At 33.5% G+C, this 20,043-nt stretch overlaps 1 protein-coding gene across 1 annotated transcript; it reads right to left on the reverse strand.

Annotated features, from left to right (window-relative positions):
- Positions 1-1,148: 1,148 nt before the first annotated feature.
- LOC132935152 (L-asparaginase) lies at positions 1,149-17,914 on the reverse strand. The gene is made up of 14 exons (XM_061001617.1): positions 17,636-17,914; positions 15,786-16,216; positions 12,617-12,758; positions 11,294-11,405; positions 9,724-9,849; positions 7,212-7,422; positions 5,976-6,088; positions 5,417-5,602; positions 5,133-5,246; positions 4,360-4,587; positions 3,787-3,911; positions 3,370-3,492; positions 2,808-2,910; positions 1,149-1,928 (listed from the first exon to the last, which is right to left on the reverse strand). Exons 2-14 carry the CDS (start codon positions 16,099-16,101, stop codon positions 1,674-1,676), a joined length of 2,154 nt encoding a protein of 717 aa, XP_060857600.1. The 5' UTR covers positions 16,102-16,216; positions 17,636-17,914; the 3' UTR covers positions 1,149-1,673.
- Between the last annotated feature and the right edge of the window lie 2,129 nt (positions 17,915-20,043).

The raw sequence follows: 20,043 nt of genomic DNA on the forward strand, positions 1-20,043 counted from the left end.
GACGCGAGGCTTACGTTAAATGGATCTACCTGTATATATCGATTAAGCTCGGCGTCTCGGGTTTATGCTTAACCTAAGTACTTATAATGATGATCGAAGTACATGGTAATTATACATCGTACCTTGCGTGAGAATGCAATGTGGAGAGAATGACGTAGTTAATTATATAATACATAGTCAACAACATGCACAATATTATATTATCGTTTATCACTCGTGTCCAGGTCATAATATAAGAACGTATTATAGACGGAAATGCATATTATAATATATTGGTCTGAAAATCCATATCTGTTTAAAAACACGCGGCTGTACAATAAAATATCCAGTTTTTAATTTACGTAATATTATAATATATTATATTGGTATTATACTTAAAACATAAAGAGGAATGACCGATAATATATAAAATAAAATGTACAATTCGCCAACATACGCATATAATATACGCAATTAATATTAACAATATTATAAATGTTTTATAAATTTACTTGCCGTCGCCTGCGTAGTAAATGTAGACATGTAGTACCTACCTACCTACGTCAAAGCTCTATATTCACTTATAGTTTATAAGATCTTGTGGATCTGCCTATCATCCCTTTGAGGTATATCCACGGATAGGTCAGGCCTCAGACTCTTTTGGCTCAGTCCTCAGTCACCATTTAGGGTTTTATATAGTTGAACTGTTTCATATAAAAGATTCTAGAAGTAAATAAAACAAACAAGTGCGTAAAAAGTGAATTTATACGTGTGAATACTGTATTTAAAAACAAAAACTTTTGCCGATAAAATTTTTTTATTTTTATTAATGATTAATGGATTCAATTTGTAAATAATTATTTTTCTTGTAAAATATAATGATCAAAATATAATCACGCATTCGTGCGCCATGCTACGCCATTCTATTATTGACACAATGTTGAAAACCAACTTTTTATTCTATTGATACCCATCCTCAAGATATAACGGAGATTTGTAGAGCTGGTCGCATTTACTGCAGTAAATATATTCTATAATTTATAGCTTGATTATCGAAGAGTATGATGATGGGAGTTTAGGGCCTCCCACCCACCCAGAAAACATTATGTATTTTAACTTGTGTAGTTGTGTTACTGGCAATTAAAAAAAAAAAAAAACCAAACAACGAGTAGGTTAGAATATAAACGAATCATTTTTTATTCAAAAAAACCAAAAATCGTTTAATTTACATTATATTATTATAATATTAAAGACAGACTTGTTGTTATATTACATCGGTGATAATTAGTTACATCGGTACAAACGTCGACGCGGAGGTCCGGGAAATATGAGAGTAAAATAAGGTCGTAGAATACGAGAGAGTGAATGAGAGTGAGTGAGTAAACAGGGCGAGGTGGCCAATAAAATAAGCCCATTGCCCGAGACCTAATTTTGAGTCGAAACCTCTGCGGGCGCCATTATGCGATGCCAGAAATAATAATATAATATTTTCCTAATACGGAGAACATTATAATATAAATCTCTCGGTAACGCTTTGTTTTACGACATAATTTTACAAAATAATAATAATAATAATATAGTGGTAGGAGTAATAATAATAATAATCATAATCATAATAAAAATAATAATAATCGTACAGGCGAATTACATCGATGCAGCAGTCCCGTGTTAGGTATTATAATCTAGGGGTTGGGCTACGCCTTTTCCTTGTGCTCCACCCCGCCACCATTCAGCTGTGGCGATTGCTTTTTTTCGTGTCTGTTGGGGTTTTGGAAGTGCTGCTGAAGTTTTTCGGCGAGGGTCGCGTGACCGGCCGCCCGGGCAACGTCCACCGGAGTGACGCCCAACAGGTCCGCAGGAGGACCAGCGTCCACGTGTCCGAGCGCAAAGACGGCCGCGTGCAGCGACAGCAAGTACTCGACCACTTCCGTTTGGTTGGTGAGCGCGGCCTGTGCGGAAATAGTATAGTATTATATTGGATATAAAGGCCAGCGTTTCCCAACATAATTATTGTATACAGTGGTGACCCACTATTATAAGACACTTCCTGCCAGGTGGGGTTAGAAAACACTATCTTAGACAGTCACAGAAAATGTGTAATTAATTGTTAATGTAATTATTATTAGCACGTAATTAGCGAGAATTTGCACACATTTGTATCACAAATTGATTTTTTTGCAATTTATCCAACATTGAAGAAAAATTTTGGAAATCCACATTTTTTGCGTTGGGGGGGGGGGGGGGAATGTATAAATTAGGACAAATGTTCGGTGACCCAACAGGTAACGTTGGAGTTTCAGGACTATTTGAGCAAAACACGTGCTTAATTAAGTGCTAAATATATTAGCGTTAGGTAAATTTTTAAAAAAAGAATTTGTGATTCTTACTGGTGAAGTTGAAGACCAAATGTCGCTAACTGTTAACCCCATCATTACTAAACTTTGAGTTATGCCTGCCAAATGTGTGCAAATGGTGAAATTTGTCATGTAATTTTTTGATAATTACGTGCTAATAATTGCATCAAAACATTACACGTTTTTTGAGTAAAGCAAATTTTTGGCAAAACAATGATAGTATATAACGTAGTCTGAGAATTGTTAAAAATACATATCCCTTTCAATAAAGCCGAGAACAATATAGATAGACAGGAAATACAAATAACTATTATTCTAATCTCCGTTTAAATTATATACCTACTAGAATATTATATAGTACATAGGACACGACACGGTTTTGATAATATAGAAAACGAAAACGACTACGATAAAATGTTTTGCACAATAAATATTAATAGTTTACTGCTGACGATAATAATATATAATACGTACTGCGTGCAATGGTGTTCTGCCGTACATGTCATTGGCCGAAGACGGGTCGGCTCCGGCGGCCGCGTAAGATCGCAGCCTCTGCACGTTTCCCTTGGCCGCAGCACTGTCGAAATCAACGAGATTAATAAAAACACAGCAGTCACATGGCACAATAGTATAGACACATCCACGTGGCATTGGAAAAACTATGGTAAGTACTTTTAAAATGTTATTAGGGCAGATTTACAAAATCCTTGTCGTCAGATCGGAATTTTTATGTAAACAAATATCTATTTATTTTAAGATAATATTAAAAGCTGCATAACCATTTAAAATCATCTCATATATTCTATGCAATCGCAGATCGATAAACAATCACTGAACATATTTTAATGAATCAATAGTGAGTGAGCAGTTATAATGACAGTATATCAGTGGCCAGCGATTGGTCCATTGTAGCCTATTTTAATGAACCATTAAATAAATTATGTTTATGGAACTTGGCGTAAATATTGGTCAACAATCGTGGTTACTATAATGCCATAGACGTTATATACGCAAATATTCCTCGACGACCACTCACTTGCACAGCTGTTGACCGACATGCTTGGCGGGCGAGTTGAGATGGGCACCACACCTTCGCAACAGCGCAACCACGTCATTTCGGTCGTTTTCGACAGCGTCAATCAGCGGCGTCCTGTCGAATCTAAAACGCAAGTACAACGAAAAATATTGGTAAAAAAGTATAATAATATATTATATAATATCAGCTATACTATATTATTACTTTGTCGCAATCGCGCCCCAGTGGTATATCATTAGACCTATATTATAATTGATACAAGTGGAGGGTAGAGGGTGTCTTAGTGGTTATATATTGGAGGTGCACCGTGCACAATATATATTTGTACAATGTACTAAAGATGTGAGTCAATTGTTATCAAACTATAACACAACAATAGAATTTTTTTTTAATGATGGATACGTTTAATTTACTTACTTGTCTTTGATGTGCACGCTGGCTCCATTCAATAACAGGTACCGGACGATGCGGACGTCTCCCAAGGCGCACGCTAAATGCAAGGCTGTACGGCCGTCAGCGTTTTGTGCGGAAAAGTCAGCTCCCTGAAAAACGTATAATGAAACGTCTTAAATTCGATACACCTTACGTGGTACAAAAAGATTGTTCCAAAAAGATAAGCGTGTGGTTAGCAGCGGCTGTGAGACTCGATTAGGTTTTTCCGTTTTTCTGATGTTTTCACGAGCACGACCAGCTTGCAGTCTGACGCACGGCACAATATGTATACCTACATACCTAACACGGATAGACACATATAGACAATCTATATGGTGAAGGGCTTGGTGAAATCGCAGTCAATATACAGGGTGGATTACTATGATTTTTCGTTTTGATGACGTGTTAATTCAACGAGGAGAAAATGAAATAAACACGGTGTGCCACTCTGTATATTACAATAATATATTGGTGCTGTTATATAAATATCACTGCGATTGAGGAATAAAATCGGTTTCCGAGTGTATACCTACTATATATATTATATAATTTACTCACAAAGCCTTTGAGCTCGTCCAGTTTGTTCAAGTCGGAACGAGCGACGGCGTTTCCCAGCATTGCGGGAAACAGAACGCCCCCGAGCGCAGTCAGTTCTTGAGATCCGTTCACGTGCAACAGGGTGCGGGCCACTGCGTCCACTAGATCCCACTCATCCGCGGCACGGTTCTTCCTTGCTGGTTTAGGCGGTCCGCCACTCATCTCACCCCTCAAATTTGCTCCAAGCATCTACATAAGTTTACAATATTATCGCAATGGTAATTAATAATTATATATTATATTAGCTGCGTTTAACCAGAATTTGCACAGAAAAAAACGAACAAACATAAAATACGGCACTGTGTATCGGTGTACTTGGCTCTGTGAACTTATTTGACCCCAATATGGGCAATCAAACTACTATCTAAACATTCTAAACTTTTCTAATAACTCTAAGAACAATCACTGAAACCAACTTCAAAATCGGTCGAGTATTTTTTGAGTGTATAAAGCTACAAACAAGGACATTGCATTTTGCTTTACATTTCAATAACAGTCAATAAGTTAAATATTATTAAAAACTATTTAACAACACATGGATCCGGTGGGTCAGCTAGTATATACAAATTTGTTTTTCAGGGATGATGAAGTTTTCTATAATAGAGAAATAATTTTTATAATTGGTTCAACAGTTATAAAGACTCCCCTATATATGTACATTTTACCTCTTTATATATAAGTATAGACATAGGAATACGAATAAGTACGAGCGTTTGTGCTTGTGGTGTACTCACCATTCGTTTGGTGCTCAGGTCCCAGTCATCCTTGGATAGCACGTACGAGAGTTTGGCGAGTGCCGCTTCGGGAGTGATGTCGTTGCCCGATATGACGCCAACCTGGTTCAGCACCTGTTTGTATGGATATACAAAATAAACAGATATAGTGATCAGTTGCCGTTTTAAATTTGTTTATGTATGCAACAGTTAGATTAATACACTAATCAACTAATCCACTATTGTAATGTAATGGGTGCCTCTCAGCTAAATAATTCAAAAAAACAAATAATATATGCACGTACATGCCCAGTTTGGTACACGGCCGTCACCGATCCCTTGAAGCACTGACTACAGTTGAAAACGATGACACCCCTATCAGTGGCAGCTTTCAGCTCAGCCATGATGTCGGCGCGGTTTCCGGGCAAGTTTCCAGCTCCATAAGTTTGGAGCACTACACCTCTGATGGGTGGCTGCAGGAACGTACGGACCTGTGTCACCCCACACCCGATTTCGCATTAGTATATAACATAATAATATTATACTGTCTAAAGTTCGCAAAAGACGTCTGCACGAGACGTCAATATAATACGATAAAATATGCTTCATCGCACCGCAAAAAGTGGCTAAGAATTTTGCACCAAGTGAAAATTAAATATATTAACCAATATTATGTAAATATTATTACGTCTTGGTTATTTATACTTTTTTGTTGGACACGTCTTCTAAACCGTTTCAACGCTTTAACTAGGTTTACCATAGCACCAATGTATGTATTATAATATCGAAGTCTTGGCACTTTTATGGCCACTTTTTGCATGACGAGGACGATAATATATTTCATAAGCTATAACTATTGTCTACCGTGTCGGCTGTAATGTTGGGGAAAATGCGCAGCAAACTGACGTTCTCGTCGAGCTGTAGGTGGACTGTGAACTTCTCGATGGACCTCGGCCGGAAGATTTGTCTAAACGACACTGCAGTACCAATACACGAACAGCGATGATATTGCAATAAGAACGATCATGAAACATACCGTGTAAGTATAAACACACAGATTAGCGAAAAATTTAACATGTTTGAATTATTATTGTTTTGGTATTTGCGGCAGACACCCACTGTGTACAGTTGGCAGTCATGGGAGGAGCCTGTATGAGGGATGCTTCATTTTATGTGATTGCGTTTCTAACCCCAAGGGAAATTTAACATTGTGTGATTGTATAATAGTATAATATTGTATTGTTTCATTAAAAAATAATAATCTGTTCTTGTTGTGGTCAATTCATATTTTACAGAGAATCGTGGAAATAACTTTATGTTCCTTAAACTTTGAATTAATCATTATTTGAATACGAGTGGTCGAGTAACGAGACAATACAATGCATGGGTCGGAAATAGTTTCCGTTTGAGTAACGCACAAAATTCATTATTTCAAACAATTGTTGTTTTTTTAAAAAACAAAAATGTTTTTATACGATTTGAAGAACTTGTACTACTAAAATTTTACATCTAATTTTGAACTATATTTGGTTCATTATATTGAGATTTTAAGGGCAATAACTCTCCCCTCTCTGAATATTGTTTTCGTATTTTGTGGCAAATTATATTTATGTTAAGGTTTGCTTGTGATAACTTTAATATTAAAGTAATAGATATAGTAATTGATCTTATCAACAAACTCAAAGATAAGAATATTATCTAGAGCACCTCATTTAGGATTTAACTGATATTTAAATCGTGAGTTATGAGCATTTTAAAATTATATTACATAGGTAGTATGCCTAACTTAGAAGTCTCTTTAAAATGAGATTAGCAATAAAAACCTATGAGATGCACTAGTTAATTTTCTTACCTACAAAATGTATAATAGGTAGATCATTTTAACAATGCACAAGTGGTTATGTTGAACTCAACTATGCTAGTTGTAGGTTTGTAAGATGGATTCACACATGCGTGGGTTCAATGTCCTCTTAATACTTATGCATTAAAAGAACTGACTTAATGATCCTCAAGGTCTTTAACCGTAAATACCATGGTGGTAAGTTGGAACATGGGGGTTACTAATATTATATATATATTTCAGATATTTTAAACTTGTACCATTGATGTCGATTCCGATGACGGCCAGCGGCGCCAAATTAGGGGAGTCGAACGCAGCGAAGCTCTCGCAGTCCACCTTGACAGTGCGGTTTCCACGTAAAAGTTTGTTATGGAACAGAATCGTCACCTCGGGGATGCAATAGTTACCGGCCATCAGCAAACTGGTGACGAAGTTGTCGCTTCCGTCGCTTCGCAAGTCAAACACTGGCAACTAAATAAATACAACAAACCGTTCATAGGTCAGGAAATGACATCGTAGTGACACCACAACATACGATATCCCCTTTATAAGCACGCAAGTTTTGGTTAGGTATATTGTTGGGATTAGGTTCTCTATAAATAGAGTTCGGAACTCTGTGGGGTCCTAAAACACCCGAAAAATTAATGCGAGGAATGTAATAATAAACTGTAAAAAACCGCATGTTATTTTCAAAAAAATGGGGGAAAGGGCCTAATTTATAATTTGGAGAACTGAACCCCATATAGATCCACTAGCTGCGCCAAATGCATTGATCACGCTGTATTATATTTTATTCTAATGAATCGTGCTTAAGTAAACTGTAGGTACTATTAAATTTGATAAGTTTTTTGAAATTTTTCGTATCGTTTTACCTACTGCAGAGGTGATTCGTAGTAATTGAACGACATCTACGATTTATCCGTGTGACCGAAAATGACAGCAACAACAGTGACGATAACTTATTACATCATGTGTACAGATTCAGAATAAACACGTGTTGCTATTTTTGTTTTATAAACTACCATTCAACGGCCATGTGTGTGTAATATATATCATGTGTCACGTAGGTCCATCATATAATATATGAGATCCTCCATGAATTGCCATCAGTCGGCTGTTTTCGTTGTCATTTTATAGTATTAGATTAACATATAATCTTTTTGAGTATCCGTAGCATTTTAAATATTTTATTCAAAACTATATAAACATTTATTTTATCCATATATTATAACGTATAAGATTTCTCTACGTCGCCCACAGATCATGGGTTTTGTACAAGTTAATAAATAAAAAATCTATGTGAATAATCTATACAGGTTGTAGTATCTTATGTCATTGTAAGCGGGTTTTTTTAACGATTATGGATCGATGAATTAGAATTTCGTTAAAACAAAAAAGACGTGTTTCTTTATTTTTAACAGGCAATTTTTTTTATTACAATTTCAAAATTTTTAAACACACAGGTGTACCAATAGCAAAATCAACTTAAACAAAATTGTTGGCAAACATGGTTCATTATTTTTATTTTAACATACAATCATCAAAATCAGTATTATTATTTTAATTTGTTTTTATAGGTAATCGTAATTAATTACATCACAGTTACTTTTCTTACAATATCATAAATTTGGATTCTTTATTAAGTGGCTTAAATAATAATGGTAAATTAGTAAATAGTATTCTATATTGTTGACGTTAATGTCTTATGTATCTATGGGGTATCTATGGGGGTTAAGAAAAATTGTGTAATGAAAAAAATGCAATGTTTTGTGGTACTCTTCTCGTAGTGGGATAAACTTGAAATTTGAACCATATAGTTCCCATATATTGGTAGGTATCGCATGCAAACTGCAAAGTATGAATTTAGGAGTAGAAATTCATAACCCTTCATATTTTTTAGTTTTGGACATTTACATTTTATTTCATACTTTTCCTATCATAAATTCCAATCATACTTTTCTTACGATAGCATTAACTTGGATTCAGGTAGCTTAGAAGTTAGGTTAGGTTTGGTATTTGATTCTTGTTACCTATAATAATATTGGAAATCTGTAATTATCTCAGATTAAAAGTATGCTTAAGTTAGGTACAAACCTATATTGAGATTGACTATTTATCTAAATAGTTTATTTTAAATCACGATTATTAAATAATTCTTAAAGAATTTCAAATTCTAAATTCAAACTTTGCATGCGATATCTACCAATATAGGGAACTTATGGTTCAAATTTCAAGTTATTAAAGAAAAAGTTATTTAGCTCTTGTAAATTAAACTTATATTAATTATTTCAATTAAAAGTATAAATGCATATTTTACTATGCTTTAGAGGACCATAGTTAATAAACTAGCAAACCAAAATTGATGATTTGACTATCAATATTTTCAGAAAAAAAGCTTTACCGGAATCAAAATCCATTTAAAAATGTAGTAGTTACCGTTTGAAAAATTAAGTTGATTTTGCTATTGGTACACCTGCGTGTTTAAAAATTTTGAAATTGTTATAAAAAAATTGCCTGTTAAAAATAAAGAAACACTTCTTTTTTCGTTTTAACGAAATTTTATGCCATCGATCCATAATCGTTAAAAAACCCCGCGTACAATGACATAAGATATTACACCCTGTAGGGTCACGCGTAATCGGTTGATGAAGCTGCAGTGGCTTACGAATAAAACTATAGGGACATATATAAGTCCATGACTATCGACATTGTCCATAAGAGTTTTAGAATTATATAATAATATTATTAATAATAATAATAATAATTTATTACCTGAGCACCCGTAATGATGATGGTCTTGCCGAGGTTCTCGAACATGAACGACAGTGCGGACGCAGTGTACGCCAACGTATCGGTGCCGTGTAACACGACGAATCCGTCGTATAGTTCGTATGCTTGCTGCAATACATTTACATTGTCAGTATAATAATAATAATAATAATAATAACAATAATATTGTAATCCGAAAGAATTTCATCGTTGTTATACATTTCTCACACGGGGCTGAAGTCTCTGCTAATCGGAATAGATCGAAAATATATGTGCTGAGACTCAGTGGCATATTTAGGTTTTTTTGTCAGGGGGGGGGTAGACCCCCTTGATCACCTTGATCCCCCCGGAAACACGCCACTTTGTTCAGTGTTAAGACATGCAGAATATAGTGTTAAGCATGTCTAATGTCATAATAACTTTTCCCTATTGCCCTGAAAAGTAAGATGTTGGGTGTCTGATGATTGATGGGCGAGAAGGTTTAAGCATTACAAATTTTTGAAGTTTAAACCCGATAGTTAATTTTTACAATATTACAAAAAGTCGTATAATTATTAATTTTAATAAATTTTATTGGCTTTCTACAACTTTTATAATTTACCTACTAATTTGTTTATTTCTACTTATTTATAATTTACTTCTAATTTACAATTTAAACGATTATACCACGAAGTGTGTTGTACAATGATTCAGTTTTGTAAATAGTGCACTATAGAAGACATTGATAGGCTGGATGTAGACATAGACCACATACATATAGGTACTTAAATTAATTTATAGAGCAGCGCCCCTCCCCCCTTTCAAATAAAATTTGATTCTAACCTATGCTAGCCGCGAGGAGAGATAATCATCAAGATCAAAACGTATTACTTTCGATTATTATGTGACGGGACTACGAGAATGTCAGTATCGAAATACTTTGATATTAATAGCTTCCCTCGGGCCTCAGTTAAAAATGTCCCGAATACTAAATTGGTGTATTCCTACCGGCGGTATAGTAGTCTACACAATAATATCATATAATTTATTGCGGTGGATTCGTCAGTTTGAATGAACTTTTTGTACATTTGTCCGATTTGGGTATTCTACTATACTACCCATATTATTAGGACAATGCCTGCCTTATGCGATGAGTTGATGAGACTACAATGGATACCGGCGTTGACGAACCCAGCAGCAAACGACAAATACAACATGTTTCATTCAAAATATAACAAGGACCACGTAGAACACGTTTGGAAATCGTGCACCTAGTTTATAATTTATTGTAATATATTATGTACATAATAGTCAGATGAAAACGGTTGCTCAAAAAGGTCGAGATTTGAACATCGCGAGTTGTCGACCGAACATCTGTTTTCGATTTCTCCGAGAATAGATTCCCTGCTGTGATCAGAATCTACACGTAGTCGACTGCGGTGTATTGAATTTCTGACGGAAAAACATACTTTCTCACGAGTCACTATTTAGTATTTACACTCAAGTTTTAGCCATCAACCCATAAACCGTGAGACCTAGCTCTTAAAACTAATAAATAATGATATGTCTCATGTATATCATAATATAAACGTACCCATATGTCTTCAGCTATGCTCCGCCAATCGCGCATGCACATGTTGCTCGAGTCTAACAACTCTGGGTATTGGTACACCGAGTAAACGATCCGTCGGAATCCCTTGACCATGCTGTAATTACGCATAAACATGACGATATCGATATATTATTATGATACAATTTAAACTCGACTATATTATACACGCTACCGATAGAAAAATTTTAGTTAGAAGAGTTTTATTGTCAAAGGTTAATCACAAAACTACCGGTAAACTGTAAAGGAACCGTCTACTTTTACCTATGTAGTATGTACCCATATGAATTCAATTGGATCATAATTTTCCGATAGTTGGATCATGTTTTAAATTAGTAAAATGTTTATATAAACAAAAAAAAACATTGTATGATAATTATTATATAAGAGAACAATTTAAAATATATAATATGATAACTTTCCTTTAGTAATTGTATATAATATATATACCTAGTAGGTATATTATGATACATAATCTAAGATAATAGCAAAACCTTTCATATAATAATATTATTAGTGTCAGTGAGAAATTGATGAAATCATAATATTACATGGGTAAATGAATACCAGCAATCGTTATCTATTTCATATTTGTTGATATTTGATTTAAAATATATAATTAGGGCTCGGAGATATAAAAGTAACATATTTTCTCATATTTTGTTCTCGATTTATAGCAAACGAATTATTTAAAATAATGAGCTTAAAAATCGAAAATGTTAAGTGCATATTTATTCATTTTTGTGCAAAGATGCATAGGTAGGTACTTAATGTTTTTTAATGAAATATATATTTATATTTTATGACTAAAGTACTGTACTATATAACTTCACAATAAAACAATGACAATATACTTTAGGTACCAACCGGCAACCAGTTTTCCACACATCAGATATGTCTTTTTCATTTTTTATTTATTTTATAAATACATTTTTTAATATAGTAGTAGCCAGTAGGTATACAATACCACAATGTTAATAGGTAAATATTAATAGTTTTTTTAGAATTTTGGATGACAATTTCGAATAGTTAACATTTTTGTTTCTATAGTTTTGTATATTTAAGATATATTTTTTTGTGTATATTTATTATTTTGTAAATTTTAACTCGCGGTATAACTTTCGAGCCCTATATAATATTATTATGTCGTTGGTATCTTCATATATCAATATAACGTAAATTGACTAAAGTCTAACCCCCGAAGATAGTGTTAGACTAATAGACTATTATAACTCCAGAACTTCCCTTCTGCGTACACCAATGGATAGTTCCTGTAAAATATACGAATACTTTTACAATTATACTTACGGCAAAACTAGCGGGCTGCAGTTCATGGACGCGCCGTACTTGTGTTGTGCGTACTTTGCGTCGTACAACCGGTGGTCCTGGCGCATCTTGTGCTCCATAAGAAAATCGGTGGAATTTCCGTTGCTAGGTGTGGGCACCAACACTAAGTAAAAACGCATAGTATGTGTTGAGAAATAGTCAGTGTCTAATATTTATTGTAAATTTATTGCAGTACATTATTTTGAAAATCTAGATATCATATAAAAATGAAAGTCTGTATAATCAAACTAAATATTACATATAGTTTTACAGACTTGACATTTCCATTACAAATATGCAAATGAATACGAATAAGACCATGCAGAATGAAGGTCCCATAAACAACCCATAATAATGAGAAACAACCGCTACATTTTATTTATTTTTTTATCGCAAATATTTATCGACAAAAATGCAAACGTGTGAATAAGCCACGTTAGTGTTTAACTTTTGAATAAACTGTCACTTGTCAAAGTATCATTTTCTGAAACTTTAATAATATATAGTTAGAATGACGTGTGCACTTTGCGAGTTACTGTCAAAGTTATTGACAAACATTAAATTTTCTTTATTATTGCTATATAATATTATAACAAAAGATTCACGTGGTTTTCACTTTTCAAAATATGCAATTATGTGTTTAATATATTTTATGCAGTACCTATATTATACGATACATTATATCGTATTATATTTTATGAAAGTGGATGTGCTTCAAGTGCGGTATATTTAGTGTGGATCGCCCGGTTCTAGCATACCCCATCTCCTTCTCGAGAGCGGGCTTTGCTTATTTTTAAGAATTTATAATAAGAAAATTTAAAATTCGGGAAGTTAATTTTGGGTGTAAAGTGGAAGACCTCCGTATTAAAAGTTGTATTAAAAAATTATCTTCAAATACACCATTACAGGGTTTGTGTTTGTGATCAGTGACCACTGCAGCTGGTATCGTAATATTGTGTTGTTGTGTAATCAACGGCGTGTCAACTGCATATTGTAATCAAGCGCGGACTGGTAAAATAGGGCACGGGATGCTACACAATTTAAAGGGCAAATTTAAAATATGTAGATTATTTATAAAATATTAATACATTTTATTTTGTCTTAAAAAAATATTGAATATACGTTAAAAACGTAAATAAGTACCAAGTTACAACAAACTTTCAATCAAAATTGTACAATATTATAGATTACTAATAATTGTAAGTTGGTAATGATCTGTTGTTCACTAGGTGTCTAGTGTCTTTAAATATACAATAAATAATATTAGGCAAATATATTTTAGGGCAAGGGATGCTGTAGCATCCTAGCATCCCAGCCAGTCCGCGCCTGATTGTAATGGTAAATAATAATAACGATATTAATATGCATATTTTTTAATTAATCGGTGACGGCGATTCTGGTCCTTTCAGTCATCACCGTCTCGCTGAGTTCACGGCGTTCTGCAGCCAACTAACGATAATTTTTTCAGTAACAATATCATGGTAGGCGAATATGCACAGTAGGTATATTTGATAAATAAATAAATAATGATAATACAATATTGTACTAAGTTAGGTATACTACAACAATCGGTTAGGGGTTATGCGACGATTACGTTATTACGCCGGGCCCGTAGTGCTTATAATATCATATTATTATACACACGGTAGGCACTTGTAATAGGTCATCGCCACTCACCCGTCGGCGAAATCTAGAGCGTTCTTATAACAACTTTGTTGTTGTTGCTACCGTGCCGGTACAAGTACCTCCATAATATTATAATAGGTATGCCTGCTACAATAAACCATACCTAATATAACTAAGAAAACGAGAATCACTGTAATTAATTACACAACTCGATTGTGTAACAATATTTTAGCGATCGGCAATCGTTTCTAGTTGTAAATTATAATATTATAACGATCGGCATACGACGGAACACGTGGACGAACACGTGTTCGCCGCCACCACCAGCCACACGAAAATCATTTATCGATGGTCATGTATGTTTAATTAGCGGTCCAAGGTCTTTACAACTGCGAAATGATTAATAAATTATGATATGTATCAGTAAACTGCCTAACTACAATTCACGGTGGACAATGTGCGCATAATTTCTGCGTTTCACGCTTACCAGAACAAGTTTGAAGTCACGTGACTAACGAACGAACCGAACGCTGTGGATGTAGGCACTTCGATAGTGTTTATTGTGTGTACGATTATTGATTAGACCTTAAAGAAATAACTCACAAAACGGTAAGAATATAATTTGGCCAGAACCGACATGAAATGTTATATATTAAAATATTATACATTATACATTATACTACCTACCTCCTTACCTACTGAAACCTAAGCGCATTCGCTAATAGTTTTGTGTTTTTCGCGTGCTCCAGTTTAATTTTTAAAAAGTCAATCAATTAGTTTAAATGAATTAAATATTCAAAACCAGAAACGGAGTTACATAACATATGGTTAAAAAATATGTTTTAACATTGAAAAAATGCTTTTTTTATTACTCTATATTGCGCCTTTTAATACCATATGATTCGATCATCGGACCACGTTGAATTACACTTGAACACTTTACGCACGGCTCAAATTCCGCAAACAAGAGTGCAGCCATACTAAGAAAGCGACTTGATCACCCCCTGAGTAAAATCATTAATTTTAAAGGGTTAGTTAGGGTGCCTTAAATCCAGAATTATAGAACTAGCACAACGAATCTCATATAATAGTAGGTATATCCACCTATGTATATATACTATCAAAATACTATAATAATATAGTATAATTTATTATATACAATTATTTTTGTGATTTTCAGTTTACATCGGCTATATATTGCAGAGTGAGTAGGTTTTAATAGTGAACACTCGGTTATTTCGAAAATTGTCTATATATTTTAACAATTTAAGTTGCCTACCTACGTTAAATTCCAATATTTTATATTGCCTTTATTTTTTAATTCTGTGTTGGTCCATGTTTGTTGGTCAATCCATCCAAAAAATCTTAAATTACAATCTATATTTCATAATATAAAGCACAATACCTAATTTTCTAAAAAAAGTTGATCTATACAAAACGTTCAAATATGTCAAAATATTGTAAATATGACGTGTTTCCCGCTACTCGCTTATTATTATCGTATATACCTATATTATACGCTTACTGTTATCGTCGTTCCTGATCATCCCGATGGTGCCACCCGTGTAGATGACCAACACTTTGGACTCGTTCTGGTCTCCATCCTCGGTTTTGGTCATCGAGTCGCATCGTCTGCGGAAAGGCTGCGGTGGCGTGGACCCAAGGTACGACTGCGACGGCGTGGACCCAAGATACGATGGCGAAGGCGAGGAAAGACGCCGAAACGACTGCGGCTCGTTAATATCAACGACGCGTCCGTTCTCGTCGGACACGCCGATCGTGGCTGGGCTTTTCGCGATGTCACCGTTCGGTCGCGATTCCAGTTGTGGTTTTTTATCCATTTCGATGTGAAAAAAAAAATTTCACTAAGCAATATTTAGTAGTGCCAGTAGGTAACAGTCGCAGTTGGTAGCGTCCGACCCCACGTATGACCCACAACGATCTTCGACGCAGCACCTAACGCGAGATTAATATCATCAAATCATCGTCAGAATTATATTTTAATATAAGCATTAAAGCTTTATGGTGTTTATTGTAAAAAATAAAATAAGAACAAGAATAAGGATAATATTATTAAGATCTATGATGTATAAAGGTATCACCAGTGTGGGATTAAAATATTTGGTCGTTTAGTTACGTTTTCGTTTTCGTTTTGTGTAAGTTTTCAAGACCGAATTCAAGGGAATGCCATAAATAATATAGGCCATCTATTAATATGTACGATAAACTGCGATCTACCGTTGTTGTGCCGTCACCAGTCAGACGGCCAAAATACGTACGGACGCACGGTGTAAAATTATTATGTTCCAAATCCTACAATTTTTTTATATTATAATTCAATATGTTTCACAAAAGTCTGTACGGTTTAAAGGATCAGTAAGTATTTTAAATACTTTTAATTTAGCGGTCTATAGAAAATTAAAATGCAAGATTGGTCCGTTTAAACTAGTGGAATTTTTGTGCACACGAAAACAAAACATTTACTAAATAATACGACAACAATAATTTGTGTATAATATATTAAAATTAAACTAAAGAATTGTACGAGTACTGTTCACATATTGTCTATGCTACCTAGGTATAAGTAATATTTATTTGTGTCAAATTGGACAGCATTGCACCGAATAATAACATGCAAACAGTTTTAGAGGTGGCAATTTTATTATTTTATGGTTAAATAAAACAAATTGTTTGTAATTTTCTAAATCGAAATAATTTTTAAAGAATAGTTATTAATTAGCGCTCGGACTGAAGCATTTCTATTTTCATTCGTATTATTTTCGAGTAGGGACCATCCTATTAATTATACTATACAGGTATTATACACCAGTATACATCCTAAATCCTAAAACACAAATCACATATTAATATTTATAGTGTTTCCCGTATTATAACTTTATGATTTCTTAAATTTATATTTACAGATTAAAATGTTATAATTGTACATAACAATTATTAGTAATTATTTTAGTATTCCCTCGTTCATAATATTATATAATACAAATAATATTATAGTGTATAGCTACCGCCGAGATGATGCTGAAGTAGCCGAAAAACGGAAAATGTTGATTCCTGCGGACGTTTCTTTTAATATTTTATGTTTTTTTTTTTTTTTTTTAATACGAGTGGTAAGTGGTAGCATATACAACTATAAGTTGGCCGTTTCGGAAAAATAGCCAAGGAACAAATTTTTTTTTGTGAAGCGTATGGAAGGGTAGGTTCAGCATAATATTTCTCAACGCAGCGGCATTGCATGCGAACGCATAATACAAACAAAATATAAGAATACTATGCTACCGCTAAGGGCTGCAATAAATATTATAATAATAATAATTACGAAATATAGTATTATAAATTATAATGGGCAGTGCTTACCGGTGTGATTCGATGGAAAAATTACAACGGTTTGACGAGTCCCGTGGACCAAGCGCGAACGGGACGAGACGCGTGACGACCGACTCTGCAGGTACAGCTGATGTAAGTGACGGATATCTAAGTAGGTATAAAGACGTATATTATGTTAGACCGAGTCGACGACCAGAGAATAATATAATATAACAATATCGCCGCCACCGCTGCTGTTACGCTGCCGAAAAGTGTGCGGCTATGATACGCGAGGCAGTGCGAACACGAACTGCGGTCGCTGACGATTGTTGCCGACGCCGCCGAGGCCCGTTTAAATGCGACGGTTACCGGTTGTGCTGCAGCGGGTCGCCGCCCAATGGAAAGTCACTGTTTTTGCTCTTTGCTGATATAATAATAATATAATACATACCTAATAATTTATTATAATATATAGCAATGGACAATAGATCTTGCACGCGCGCAATGGCAATAATTAACATGGTGTTATAATTATAATTAAAATAATTAGGTACAGGAATTAAATTAATAATAATTATTGATGGCATTTTATTGATGTTCGGCAAGATAATAACAATAAATGACAATTTAATGATTTTGTTCGGAATACGTATTTCGTAGTTTAGGTATGTAATTCCCAGCCGAGGTGAATCTGGGAATGATAAAAATAAAATATAAAGGTCTTCACTCGTCAGACACTATTACGTGAATGAATCGTATAGTTAGGTATAATTAGGGCTTGTAAACAAGGGCGCTCATCAATCAGAACCTAAGAGGGTGACAATATCATAAAAAAATAACTAAGAACCACAATATTGATTTTATTAAATAACAGAAAATAAATACAGAACATAGATAAACGATGTACCTATGTAATATGTCAAGTATTATAACATCATCAATAAAAATTATTTTTTATTTCAATTTATTATTTACAATAAAATTCAAATCATTTCATATTTGTATATTCATGTCACCTCCTGGCACCCCCTAATGAACGACCTTGCTTGCAAACGTTATAATAACGTTATATTTGATAAAAAACGATTGAAATTTGTAAACGTAATTATAACGTAAAATTATAAATAATTAATACCACAAAACCAAACATAACGATTAACAAAATATATTATACATCATTAAACAAAATATAACGCAAAACGTAGTTTATAGAATACCTATTACTAAACGAAAAATAACGCATAACGAAATATTTTAAAATGTATTTATTTAAAAGGTCTATTGGTTTCGTAGAATCATATTTTATTTCATGCGAACAATCTAAGAATTGATAAAATTATATTCCGTTTCCGGGCCATTACCTACCCGCATTAGTTATTATTTTTAAATTTAATAGGTATTAACACTATTTTAAATAATGATAAACGCAAAACTTGTATAACGTTTTAGTTCTAAATAACGATAAACGCAAAACTTGGATGACGTTTTAATTATGTATAACGATAAACACAAAACTTGGATGACGTTTTAATTATGTATAACGATAAACGCAAAACTGGATAACATTTTAATTCTGAATAACGATGAACGCAAAAGTTGGATAACGTTTTAATTCCAAATAACGATAAACACAAAAATATTGTAACGTTTTAATTGTAAGTAACATTAAATAAAATTTTTTTCAAATGCAAGCCCTGCGATTAACAAAATATATTATATCATTAAACAAAACGTAATTTATAGAATTTCATTGAACGAAAAATTACGCAAAACGAAATAATTTAAAAGTTATATTTGTTTCGTAGAAATATTTACCTATATCATGGACATTAGAATTGATTATAAATTATAATATCATATTCCATTATCTGCCCGCATTAGTTATTATTAATACAGTTAAACCTGTATATAACGGACAGTCACGGGACCAAAATAATTGTCCATTATAGACAGGTGTACATTTAATACCTATTAACACTATTCTAAATAACGATAAACGCAAAACTTGTATAACGTTTTAATTGTAAATAACATAAAACGGATTTTTTTTTTAAATGCAAGCCTTGTGAATAATAATATATATTTAGGTATTATTATGAATTGATGATTTATCTTGTACCTAATATCAAAATATCCGAGTAACAAGCTACAAAAAAAAAACAAAAACTTAAAAATGCTTAATGAAAAAGTGCCCAATTTTGGTTACAATTTTAGTAAACAGTAAAGTTGTCTATGTGGAGAACTGTATAGGAATATAGATACGGAATATAATAATATATGTACGAAAATATAATGGTGATGCACATTTTTAACTTTTTTTTCTGGACACTTTAGGTGAATGTTTTGTCATTTCTGCATTTCTACCTAAATTTAGAATATTTTTTTGTAAACTACATTACGAAAAACAATATTGTAGACAGTAGTATTTAATATTTAAATAATTAACTAAATATTTGACT

This window comes from Metopolophium dirhodum, chromosome 1, assembly GCF_019925205.1.
Source record: "Metopolophium dirhodum isolate CAU chromosome 1, ASM1992520v1, whole genome shotgun sequence".
NCBI classification, from domain to species: Eukaryota; Metazoa; Arthropoda; class Insecta; order Hemiptera; family Aphididae; genus Metopolophium; species Metopolophium dirhodum.

Bases quoted from the DNA above. Each gene is read 5' to 3' on its own strand.
- LOC132935152 (XM_061001617.1), bottom strand. From the start codon at position 16,101: ATGGATAAAAAACCACAACTGGAATCGCGACCGAACGGTGACATCGCG. The intron at 9,850-11,293 runs GTACGTTTATAT...AATGTATTGCAG, and splicing joins GCATAGCTGAAGACATATGG to CAAGCATACGAACTATACGA. The intron at 7,423-9,723 runs GTAATAAATTAT...GTATTTATTTAG, and splicing joins TCATCATTACGGGTGCTCAG to TTGCCAGTGTTTGACTTGCG.